Source organism: Plutella xylostella, chromosome 28 (genome assembly GCF_932276165.1).
Source record: "Plutella xylostella chromosome 28, ilPluXylo3.1, whole genome shotgun sequence".
In the NCBI taxonomy this organism is placed as follows: Eukaryota; Metazoa; Arthropoda; class Insecta; order Lepidoptera; family Plutellidae; genus Plutella; species Plutella xylostella.
In genome coordinates this window covers 7182742-7196600 of record NC_064008.1, presented here as the reverse complement: position 1 = coordinate 7196600, position 13859 = coordinate 7182742, and the positions used below count along the sequence as shown (strand labels likewise).

At 38.7% G+C, this 13859-nt stretch overlaps 1 protein-coding gene across 1 annotated transcript; it reads right to left on the bottom strand.

The window, feature by feature from the left end:
- Positions 1 to 2975: 2975 nt before the first annotated feature.
- Positions 2976 to 12862, bottom strand: LOC125490838. The gene is made up of 3 exons (XM_048631194.1): positions 12584 to 12862; positions 6476 to 10665; positions 2976 to 3730 (listed from the first exon to the last, which is right to left on the bottom strand). Exons 2-3 carry the CDS (start codon positions 10662 to 10664, stop codon positions 2976 to 2978), a joined length of 4944 nt encoding a protein of 1647 aa, XP_048487151.1. The 5' UTR covers position 10665; positions 12584 to 12862.
- Between the last annotated feature and the right edge of the window lie 997 nt (positions 12863 to 13859).

Sequence of the window (13859 nt, the reverse complement as noted above, 5' to 3'; positions counted from 1 at the left end):
TTGTCCTTTGACAGAGAGGGACAAAACAGTTCAATAGCTAAAGCGTCTACTAACTTTTTAATGAATAAGGGGGATAGTTTATACGTCACTCGGAGGGTCTACTTTCATAAATTTCTTTCTTTAATTTTATTAAAAATGTCAACAATTTTGCTTTAGTCAGAGTAATAATATTAACGGCTATACACAATAAACTTTATTACATTCATCGTTCAGATCCACACGCAATAAAGTTAAAACTTTTGAAATAAATACACTGAGAATACGAGAATGGTCCCCAAAATGTCCCCAACTAATTGGCATGCATGTTGGGACGGCTAATTGTCCATATATCTGGACGATCTCCCAGGATTACTTGAGTATCGCCGTGTCCAATCAAACTTGATCCACCAAACCTTCATTAGTGTGGAGGCGAAAAGGCGATTAAAGTTGGTTGTTGAAAGAGTTTTGACCGTAAAATGCTGAGTCACTGAAAAAGTTTGGGAATGAGTTTGGGTTTTTGTAATGTAGCTTTTGTATAAAGGTTTTAAGCGTTATTACGGTAAGATAAAAGTTGATATCAAGAACAGCCAAATCTATTTTATCAATTAGGCATTGACTTATATATTACTAGCGTAAGGACAGGCCCAACCGCTCTAGAAAATGACACCCTCGCGTTGGCCCTAAAACCTCATAAATCTGACATAATTTGTATGAAATTAGGGCCAGCGCGCGGGTGCCATTTTCTTTTGACAAAACGTTCTGACGGGCGTATCCTTCCTTTTGAAATCATTGCAATTAGGTATTTTGAGAAACTGAGAGGTATGTCATATATACACTCACGGGCAAAGAAATAGTTCCACTTACAAAATTCAGACACCTAATGGCCCCATATTTTTAAATTATTTAATAGAAAATTTGAACAAAATATTTGCCTTTTTAGTAGCTTATATTGAAACATTGAAACATATTTATTGGTAAGTTTTTACATTACACGTCAAAAAAAAAAGGTTACAAATATTATATTTATTATAAGTAACTATAATATTCATTATGTTCACAATAGATTAAAAAAACCGGCCAAGTGCGAGTCGGGCTCGCGCACAAAGGGTTCCGTAGCAGCAAAATTACAGTTAAATCAACCTATCTCAAAAACTATAAGAGATACTTTGATCAAACCAAAAATCGTTGAAAGAGTTAATTAGCATGCATCACCTCTATTTTTTTTAGAATTTTATACCCCGTAGTTATAAAAATAGAGGGGGGGGGGACATACTTTTTAAGACTTTGAGAGCTGATATCTCAAAAACCGTTCACTTTAAGAAAAATGTTTTTTAGAAAACTTTATATCATTTTAAAAGACCTTTCCATTGATACCCCACACGGGTATGTACATCGAAAAAAAAAATTTCATCCCTCAGTTACATGTATGGGGGGCCCCACCCCCAATTCTTTTTTTTACTATTTAGTGTCATATTTTTGTAGCGGTTCATACAACACATATTCCCATCAAATTTCATCACTGTAGTACTTATAGTTTCCGAGTAAATCGGCTGTGACAGACGGACAGACGGACAGACGGACAGACGGACATGACGAAACTATAAAGGTTCCGTTTTTGCCATTTTGGCTACGGAACCCTAAAAAAAGAGAGTGTACCCGTAGTCAAACTCACAATAATTAAAATAATTAAAAATGATTAAAATAAATTCAATGATTAAAATAAATTCAATAATTAAAATAGCCAAAGTACATAGATAGGTATTTGGAATAATTATACAGTAAATAATTCATCAAAGGTATAGAACGCTTGCTCAACAAGCCATTTCTTAAGCCTAGACTTAAAACAATGTATGTTTGTGGCGGACGTAACATCGTTTGGCAGAGAGTTATACACTGCCGGGCCCGCGATGCGAGTGGTCTTGGAGAACTTGGCGAGTCTTCGCGGCAGTTCAGCGAGTCTGTCGGCGCCCCGGGTCGCGTATCCGTGCGCGTCACTGTGCTTCTTGTATGTGGGTAGATTCTGCCTCACATAAAGTGCAATCTGCAGTATCAGTACCGACGGCAACGTGAGGATTTCGAGCGACCTAAAGTGCGGCTTGGCTGAGGTATCCCAAGAGACGCCTGCTAGCGCTCTAATTGCCCTCTTTTGCATTCTGAAGGCACGCTCCCAGTCGGCAGCGCGCCCCCACAGCTCTGTGCCGTACTGCAGCACGGAGTGCACGGTCGCGAAGTAGCACGCGCGCGCCGCCTCGCGCGGCAGGGCCCGCGCCACTCGCCGCAAGGCGAAGCACGCGCCGCCGAGCCGTCCGCACATCTTATCAATATGCGGCCCCCATGTCAGTTTTCTGTCCATCTCGAAACCTAGGAACGTAGTTACATCTACTTGATCTATGTTCGAGTTACCGACTACGACATGTATTGGCTTCGGTGGTCGCCCTGATAGGTCAAAGTGTAAGAAATGGGTTTTCTCAATGTTAAGAACGAGACCGTTAAGTCGGAACCACTGAGCCAGCTGAGATGCCGTAACATTCAGCTGCACTTCGAGGCCCTCGACAGTGGGTGCAGTGGCTACCACCGCCACGCCACCGCCACGTCGTCGGCGTACATGAACACCTCCCCACCGCTGACTGCGTCGGGGAGGTCGTTAAGCAGTAGCGAGAACAGTATATTGGACACCGACGAGCCTTGGGCCACTCCTATGTCGTACTCAGTGGGTCTGATCTCGTCTTACCTTTAGGTCAGTATTTTCAACTACATTAACACTGTTACGAGCATAGATGCATGATCCTCCGTGTGCTAATGTTTGTCTGCAGTACTTTGATACTAGTTTGTATCCGTCAATGCTCACGGTTTTTAGTTCAGGTTCATGGAGCCAATGCTCGGTTAAACCTAATATATCGCACGTTAATTCACTCCGCATTAACACTTCTAACTGTTGAGTCTTTTTGTCTAAGGAGCGAATGTTTTGGTGGCATACTGTGATTATAGTATCATCTTTATTTGGTGGTCGTAGCCTTGTCAGTGTCCGTCTGGTCGCGGCCGATATTAGCGGAGGCGACCGGAGTGGTGGGAGTAGCGGCAGAGCCCCGCACGGCGGCAGCGCGGGGCCGCGCGGGAAACCAGTCTGAGAAGCGGACGCGCGGTGGCCACACAGTCGGCGAGTTGAAGCACTCGAATAGGCACTCAGGAATCCCTATGACGAACGATGCGTGTCGAGTAGTTTTTATGTTCCTCTTTTCGACATAGTAATCCTTAGAGCTTTTAATTCTGTTGAGGAATTTCATCACATTTTCTGTGGTTGTCTCGGGTAGGAATGACCATGCCTGGATATATTTAATTTGCTCTACTGTTTTTAGCTCCGAGTCTACATTTCCAGTTCCTACAGTAACTGATCGTCGGTTGTTGCGTCGTTTTGATAGTACCTTCTGCCAGTCTCCGTCTTCTTCAGCAGTAGTCTTTTTGAGCTTATCATTTTCATTGGTTGGGGTAGCGCTTGTCAGTTTTGTGGCTCCAACCTTAGGTGCGCTCGTCGTAGGTGTTGCGCGTGCGCTCGGGTCGATGGTGGGAGCGCTGTTCGTCGCTGCTCGGTTATCTTCGGGCACCTTCGGTGTTGTGATAGCAGTGAGTGACGGTCGCGAGGCATTTTTGCTCTTGGGAGCGGCGCCAGCTAAAATCGCTTTAGCGGCCGTTAGACGGGCCTGTCGTACTGGGCGCTGCGTCGTCGCTGCGGCCGCTAAGTTAGCTGCCGTTTCTGATACACCGTGAAATGTGCTTAAATATTGCAGAAGGCGTCATTAAGTTAGTATTTTCTGTTTAGGAGTAATTTGGTAATTTTCTAAATGGAACTTTTGCACCGCCCGTAAGTGTATGAAATAAAAGCTCTACCAATATATGTTAACCACGTAACGTGGGATGGTGTAGTCAAAGCTAATATATCAAAGGAAAATACAAACAGAAAAATATTAATTTCAAAATTCATCATCCATAATATTTCCGAGATGGATCGGCCATACAATGAGAAGACACGACTGTAACCATGCTCAAGTTGCTTTCGTGTGGCAGCCTAGTGGAAGACGGAGACCAGGTAGACCCGTACAGAGCTGGAGAAGGTCCGTGGAGGCGGAAATGAAGAGGGCAGGTCTATCGTGGGCCCAAGTGAAGGAGGCGGCTCAAGATAGGGAAGCGTGGCGAAGAATGTCTGTAGCCCTAAGCTCCACAGGGGAGTAACAGGACTATAAGTAAGTAGTAAGTATAATATTTCCCTCTATTTTATGGCCCGTTTAAGCGCTTGCATATCGTATTAATAAAGAAACTTCCTTGCCGATAAACCTGTAATAATAGCTTTTTAATTGTTGTTTCAAACGGGCGATTGCGAATAATGCTTCCTCTTCAACGCCTTTGATTTGATTGCTATAGAATGATATTTAAGGCGATGCTTGCTTCACTTTAACAGTTTACCCTAAGTACACGAAAGATGCCTGGCTACCCATAGCACAGGGTATCCTAGTTTGGGAGCCTGGAACCAAAATGTAAACCTACAAATGTTTTTCATTTTCACACCCTTGCTCATTTTCCTTTGCCTTTTTTTTATTATTTGTTTTATTATTTATTTTTTGTGTTGTTTCCGTGTGTGTGTGAAATAAATGTATTTTCTTTCTTTCTTTCTTTCTTTCTATTTCTCGTAAGCGTGTCGGTGACAAACACTGAAGCTAGACTAGGGTTTGTCAATACATCTACAGGTTTAAATGCTTGTCGAAAACTAAAGAAGTTAACGATATCTAGTGTCGTACCACCACCCACCGACATAATTATAGAAATTTAACAATCCATAAGTAGCGTTGCTCGCCTGTCAAAATGCTGTTACCTGATCCGGACTCACGCCGAGAAATCTCGGCGTGAGGTTCGTCGAGACTCGAGACTTATCGCGATCTCGGTGAACCATCCACACTCACGGTTTGATCTCACTTATTTTCGTGAAATCCCTTTGTCTCGGGCCAAAAGACCGACACCGATCGGAGAACACCCGAGCGAGAGAACGAGAAGGCGAGAAACTCATGACACTCTCGCGTCTCGGGTGTTCTCGGGTCTTCTCGGCGAGAGTCTGGATTAGGCATGTCAGCAGATCTAATGCGAAATCATCATCACTTCACTTCTTTTCACTTCCAACAGTCCCAAACCTAAACAGTAGCAGTTCACATTCAATTTTAAATACCAATCATTTTACACCCATTTTATTGATTCTATTTAGAATAAGAGAGGACCTTAATACTTTTACGACGGGTCGTAAACAATACGATTTCTCTCAAGAAGCGTGGATTGAGATATTTCTTGACTTGGATAAGTAAGAATATTTACGTTCAATATTTATTAAGTTTCTCTATTTTGATAAATAATACACCAACAATCTTTAGACTTCTATATTTCACTCTTTTCACCACGCTTTACAGTTTTAGCACCTTTCGGCTTGAAAACCCGGGAAAGATTGCCTGCACGTGGCGCCTCACCAGCTTAACTGTGACTTTTTTCAGAGGGCGCCACTGTCCAAGCAACTTCCTTTCCCGCCTTTTCAAATCAAATAAGAAATTAACTAATTATACGATAAATGGAAACAATTAATCTTTAACAATTAATTATACAATAAAACACTAATTATCATACAATTTCTGAATCTCAAATGCTTATTTTATAATATAATTTATGAATAATTGTTTCTATGGATTGTTTACATTGACACAAGTTACTGTGAAGTCATTTACACGCTATTATATATTATGATCATAATAAATATAATAATAAATCGCTTAGTTATATTGTCAAAAATAGTGCAATTATTACAAAATACAATTCCATAATCGTGAATCATGACACTCGGCCATCCGAATGAGTGCTCTCTCCGGAGCACGACCTAAACAGAAATTCTTACATAACAATCAAACAGAATTGAAGTTACTAATTATAAATGTTTGCATATAGGTACTATGAATAACTATGATAGATTTAAACAGGTAATAACATCATGACACTCGCATTAATACATTATTTTAACATCAATTATTAACAATTATTTATTAAAACATATTTCCATTTCAGTACAATAATTATTAGAAATACCACTTAAACACGTATGAACTATTCATATATCATATTCAATTAGAATCACTATTATCTGTAACAGAATCATCACCTACTATTTCGAGAGAATCAACATTAATCCATGGTCGCATTCGATCAGCGGATACAACAGTATCATAAGATCGCTTTTTGCTAAAACCCGGCACATTGGCAATCTGATATCTGTCATTTCCTAAGCTTTTGACAACTTTAAAAGGACCTATAAATTTGGGAAGTAGTTTTTTACTTTTTCCGTCGTTAGCAAAGCTTACTTTAGTAATTTTTATTAATTCTCCTTCCTTGTACTCTTTAGCCGGTTTTCTATTACTATCGAAATACTGTTTTTGTTTTGTTTGAGATATTTTAATATTGTCACTAGCCTCACGTCTCAATTCATCCCGATTATCTATCGCTACAATGTCAGAAGAATCTATAACAACACTGTTCAATTTATTTTCAGATGCGTTGCTTAATTTTGTACCAAATAACAGCTCCGTAGGAGCTTTCTTAGTCGACGCATTTACAGTGTTGTTGATACCCCACTGTACTTTTCCTACCTGGACATCCCAATCACGCTCATCATTGTTAAAATTCTGAGTAGACAGAGCGGTAAGGATTGTTTGATTAAACCTCTCGGCCTGTCCATTAGCCCGTGGGCACGCTACTGCATTAAGAATGTGTCGAATGCCATTGCTTGCGCAAAAGCTCTTAAATTGTGACGAAGTGAATGCCGTTCCACGGTCCGATATGATTCTTATAGGGGTACCGAAATCTGTAAATATGCCCTCTAGTACCTTAATGACGGTCTTACTTTTTGCATCCTTGACAGGTCTTGCAAAAAGGTACTTAGTGAAACCATCAACGATAGTCAAGATGTAATTATTCCCTTTTTTGCTTTTAACAAAAGGGCCAACATGATCTAAGTGGATCGTGTGGAACGGAATGTCCTTCTTCTCAATTGGGTGTAAGTGACCACGCCGAGTTTTAGCTTCAGAATCTTTATTGTAAGCACATTCAATGCATGCTTTTACATACTTTTTAACAAAGTTCCGTAACTTTGGAAACCAATATTGGCTTTGTATTCGTTCAAGTGTTTTAGAAAAGCCAAAGTGACCAATATCGTCGTGGTTGATCTTGCAAATTTGCCATCTGGAATTACGAGGCACCACTAAACGCAATTGATCATTAACTTTTCGATACACAAGGTGATCTTTAATGACATAATTCTTTTTTATCTCTTTAGATTCTTCGTCAGTCTCAGGTTTAAGAATCTTAGAGATTCTTAGAACTTCGGGATCAGCTAATTGTAGTGTGTGTAACCAATTTTCTGTAGTTATTTTTAATACACAGGGAAATTCACTGACATCAGCATTAGAGTTAGAACTAATGGGTTGCGTGGCAGGATTCCTACTCAGCGCATCAACATGGTTCATACGCGATCCAGGGCGGTAAACGATATCAAAGTCGTACTCGCTAATCTGTAACCACCATCTTGCTATTCGAGGAATTAAATCTCTTTTAGTTAGCGTATGTCTTATAGCATTGCAGTCTGTGTACACTACAAATTTGGCTCCTAATAGATACGGCCGAAATTTTCTTAGTGAACAGACCACCGCAAGCGTCTCTAATTCGTATGAATGAAAATGACGTTCCTCAGTGGTTGTTTGTCGACTAAAGTAGGCGACTGGTTTCAACACTCGTGGGTTGTCTTGCCATTGCATTAAAATGCCACCCAAACCCAAGGAACTCGCATCCGTATGAAGTTCTGTATCTAATTTTGGATTATAAAGAGCCAACACGGGCCGATCTGAAAGATTTAGCTTGAGAGTTTGGAAAGCATTTTGCTCAGACTGTGTCCATTTCCAAGAAACATCTTGTTTAAGCAAGCACGTCAAAGGCCTCGCTATTTCACCAAACCCTTTTACGAACTTCCGAAAATAGCTTGCAAGGCCCAAAAATTGTCTAAGCTCGTGGACATTTCTGGGTACAGGGAATTTTTTTACTGCCTCTATTTTTTTCTCTCCCGGTTTCACACCATGGGCCGAGATTTCATAACCCAAATATTCAATTTGGGTGTCAAAGAAACTACACTTAGACAATTTCAATGTCAGTCCTGCGCTTTTTAGCAGTTGCAAAACCTCTTCCAACCTTTGAAACCCTTCTTCAATGGATACCGAAGGAACAAGAAGGTCATCCATATAGGCCAAAGCGGAGGTGAACCTTTTTGAACCAAGAATTTTATTAATCATTTTTTGGAACAGTGCTGGGGCATTGGCTAAGCCAAACGGCATCCGTTTAAATTCATAAAGGCCATCTGGGGTAACAAATGCTGTCAAATGGCGACTTTCTGGAGCCATCGGAATCTGATAATACCCCGAGGCCAAATCTAATGTAGTGAAGAACATGTTACCGCTTAAATTAGCAATTTGATCTTCAATCAAGGGTAATGGATATTTGTCCTTTACTGTTTTGCCATTAAGAGCTCGAAAGTCGATACATAGCCGAGCTTCTCCTGTTTTCTTTTTCACAAGAATCACCGGACTAGCATAATTTGACTCAGATTCTTGCACAATATCATTTTGTACCAGCTCTTCTACAATGTTTCGAACTTTTTCACGTTCGTGTATAGACATCCGATACGGCCGATAAATAACTGGTCTGTTGTCATTTAATTCGATACGCATCTCAGCTTGAGTTGTGCAACCCAATTCACTTAAGTTGGTCGCAAAACACGAGCGATACTTTTGTAATAGACTATAAAGTCTATCTTTCTCTGCAGGGTTTAACCCATTACCAGTCTTTATGTCTGATTGATCCAAAGGAGGCTGCTCTCGAGAACCGTCTGATTGAATATTATTGACTTCAACTATGTCTGCTTCAACAGTACGACTTACTCTTGCTAGCAATAAGTCTGGCTTAAATGAAACAGTATGGCAACCGAGTACCGATACAAATATAAAACCTCTACCATTTACTAATTTGTAACAACCTCTATGGAAATGATATTCCTGATTCGGATACAAATTAGTATTACCGTCAGCATAAACATCACCAGTTATGTTTTCTTTCGCGTAAACTTCTACTATACCCCCTTTGTCTACTTTGGTTTCATTGCAAACATATAGTTTGATTATTTTATCATCCTCTGAAGTAGCATCCATTGTGCTTTGAGGGCTGAAATAGAAGAATAGCTCATTGCTATTCTTTAACGCTGTAACCGAAGGCATCTCTGTAAAGTTTTGCCCAATCAGAATGGGCATCTGTAGGTATTGATCATCAACGACCAGGAATTCTATTTCAGTTTCAACTTCATCGATTTTACACTGTGCCGTTACTTTAGAAATTGGATGTATAATCGAATTTCCAAAACCTTTTATGATAGGTAACTGCTCAACATGTTCAGTCAAGCCAAGTATCTTTGCATCCGAGACTCGAATAATACTAGAATCACTCCCGAAGTCGATATAAGCCCTCAAACCAACACCATTTACGGTAATTGCCTTGAAAAACTTTTTATTACTTTGAGGAGTGCTTGTAGGTAAATCTACTCCAAGCAAAGGTTGGGCTGAAAGGGGCCCAGGTTTTGAACCGACTTCATTAATAGGTAATTTATCTTGTGTATCTACTGCTATCTTCAGTGTCTTTTTCTCAACTGTATTATGCGACAACAGAGGTTTCCTGAAACAGTTCTCATAGTCATGCCCTACTCGACCACATTTCTGACATTTTACTAAGGGTTTCGGGCACGTGGTAAACGAATGGCCTCTTTCTTTACAGTTAAAGCAAAGCATGGTTGGGCCATTCATATTATTGCTCCTATAATAGGGCCCGGGATTCGTACTGCGCGGATCCCGCTTCTTTATGGTGCTTGTCGAATGTGGCACATTAGTCTTAACCTGTTGAGATGCCAAGAATGATAACAATTCTTCTGGCTCCTTGCATCGCAGACCCTGGGCACCATTTCTCACAGACATATCCGAGATACCGTACACTATACAATCAACTGCCTTGCGTCCTATAATTTCGCAGCGACTGAGCAACGTTAATTTTTCATAGAAATATTCTCGCAAGCTCTCATCAGAACGAGACGTTCTTGCAAGCATTTCTTCGAGCATTTTCCCATAATTTTCATCACTGGGAAAAGCCTTACGCAACTTCATCTGCCATTGATCCCATGTAAAACTGAGAGAAGACAGTGATTCGTACCACTTTTTCGCTAATCCTGTCAGCTTTTGTAGCGAAAAATGGATTGTCTGTTTCTCATCCCAGTTGTAAATAGATCTACATTCATTTACTTTGCCTAGCCATCTATCTACGTTTTGAGACTTATTGTTAGGGTCAAATTCCGGTATAACATTGTTATGATGGTTAGGTATAACATTTGGATTCGATTTGCCAGTTTCACTCCGTAATGAAGCGATGATTGCTAGCAGATCTTCTTTAGATAAACCATCCAATGCGGGCTTCTGAGTCTTTAATGGCACTTCTTCTTCTTCAGAATCTGAGGATATCACCATGCACCTACGTCTTTTTCTAACTCTGGGAGGAGATCCCGTTTCCTCTTCAGGACCCATCCTGAAAAGACCACTTACTTTAACCATTTATAATGACGTTTTTATCTTCTCTGCTCATAAAATTACTTAAACTGTTGATACTTATAATTAGTCTCAAACTACAGTGACTTCAGGTCTTCAAGATACTACCCAATACTAAACATAGTTATCCCTCCTTTGATAACGATTATCTTGCTCTAAAAATATTTATCTATTCTCTCTTTGTTACTTCTTGTGATGCACCTACATGATCACACAATAAGGCCAAGATTATTTGACCCAGACAAGAACTTCAAAAATAAAAATAACCTTTAGACATACATCAACTTTAATTACACAGCATACCTATACCAATAATTGGTCATATTCTAGGCAACTCATAGTTTGTGAATAAAAACCCGCTCCTGAATATATATTTTAATAACTCGTCATATCAGTTTTTTTTTTTATTTATTTTTATTTTTATTTTTTTTTTTTACAGATACTTGGTAAGGTGCTTACTAACAATAATTGAACTTATTACTTGAAGGCATAATTTATTTACTAATAATTTACTAATAATAATAAAAGTACACACTCTTAACATAATCACTGTTAAATTGGTCAGCTTATTAATACAAAAGCTAAACTTACGGTAAATCCGCCACACCTACATGACATTATGTACCGGTAACACATAGAGCTTGCTTCAATCAATCACAATTATACTATAATTTCATATAAATCCTCAGCAAAATGATAATATATTATGCTGTCACCTACGTGACTGCAGATAAAATGATGAAACTTCATTATTAAGTACACAGTCATAGAGCATATCACCTACATGATTGCAAAAACACTCAACATGTTAAAATCTATTGCACATCACCTACATGATAGCAAAGACACTCACAATGTTAAAATCTATTGCACATCACCTACATGATTGCAAAAACACTCAAATTTAAACCTATTGCATATCACCTACATGATAGCAAAGACACTCACATCACAATGTTTAAATCTATTGCACATCACCTACATGATAGCAAAGACACTCACAATGTTAAAATCTATGGCACATCACCTACATGATTGCAAAAACACTCAAATTAAAATCTATTGCATATCGCCTACATGATAGCAAAAACACTCAACATCTTAAAATCTATTGCAAATCACCTACATGATTGCAAAAACACTCAAATTAAAATCTATTGCATATCACCTACATGATTGCAAAAACATTCAATTGCAAAAATCTATTACTTCTCACTTACACCATTGTCAAAAACACGGATAATAAAACCTCACTTCAAATAATAACTCAATTGCATTTGCACATAGGTACATGATTATAAAAATAATCCAATAAACTGTCCTTTGAATAGAACCTGCTACATTATTACACCTAGTCATGTACCAAATGCACACATTTACCTCGCTTTTAGATTAGTAACTCAATGGCATTATCACCTAGACATGATTACTTGCAAGAATAGTTATACTTGTACCTAACAGTTAAATGCACTTAAGCACCAGCACAATACCTTAGCAGTTAGAAAAGCCAAAGAAAAACAAGGTAGCAGTACATACGTACTGCATCATAATTAGTAATTAGAAACAAAATAAATTTATTAATTTGAAATCCACTTCTAGGTTAAATTTATCATAATTAGGTACCAACTTATTCGTGTGTTCTTCTAATATTCACCAATGCGCTTGCAATCCCCCTACATGATAGCATGACCTACCAATTAATGAAAAGTATTTTTATTTAAATGGGATCACCTACATGATCCCAACTTTCTGACCCACCATGTGATTACGGTGGTATGAAACAATAATTTTATTATTCTATTTCGTCACCTACATGACTGCAAATATTAAATATCACTGCACCATATCAGATTTAAATTCATCTTCGTAACGTTTTTAAAATAAGTCCACTTAGGTACTTGTAAGTAATTCCAATCCTTTAAACTCCTTCGTGTGGGCGTTTGTACTGTTCGTGTCACTTCTGAGATTTGATAAATAATACACCAACAATCTTTAGACTTCTATATTTCACTCTTTTCACCACGCTTTACAGTTTTAGCACCTTTCGGCTTGAAAACCCGGGAAAGATTGCCTGCACGTGGCGCCTCACCAGCTTAACTGTGACTTTTTTCAGAGGGCGCCACTGTCCAAGCAACTTCCTTTCCCGCCTTTTCAAATCAAATAAGAAATTAACTAATTATACGATGAATGGAAACAATTAATCTTTAACAATTAATTATACAATAAAACACTAATTATCATACAATTTCTGAATCTCAAATGCTTATTTTATAATATAATTTATGAATAATTGTTTCTATGGATTGTTTACATTGACACAAGTTACTGTGAAGTCATTTACACGCTATTATATATTATGATCATAATAAATATAATAATAAATCGCTTAGTTATATTGTCAAAAATAGTGCAATTATTACAAAATACAATTCCATAATCGTGAATCATGACACTATAGTTTAGCTTAGCCTCTGACGATAATACACTCGCGAGCAATAAAAAAGTTCCATTCACAAAATGCTAACATGAAATGGCCCCAATTTTTCAAACATTACATTTGATTTTAAAATTTAACACAATATTTACATTATTTTGCACGGTTACATGTAAAACTCTCTAAGGCCCAGTTTTTTGATCCGTAGTCAACTTTAACCATTAGTCAAATCACGTGTCAAGCATGACATCTGCATACGAATTTCGTTGGTTTTTAACTAATGGTAGCCTATTTTGACCAATGGTTGAGTTAACTAGGGATCAAAAAACTGGGCCTAAGTCTTGATTAGCGCAGCTATCCGTACCTATTGCATGACAGCTCTTATTTCTCGTTCGATTTCTACACTGACCCTCCTGATAACTTGATGTCACTATACAGAGGTAGGTCACAAGCACAACCAAGCACGTAGGTACGTGTCTCTCGCTAAGCCATTAGACTCAAGTGTGAAATCATGTTAGCCCCAGCGGTGTAAACTGGTATATTTATGTTCAATTTCACAGCACTGAAGATGGTTTGTGCATCTACTGGCTGCTAGAAAGGGGGTGACTCCAGAGTGACCCTAGGTTCTAGGTCCAGACTCTAGTTCTTGGTCCAGACTCTAGCTCCAGACTCTAGATGTTCACAGACCTGTAAAAAACTTATTTATACCTAATATTTTCAATTCTACTGACAAAAACCGG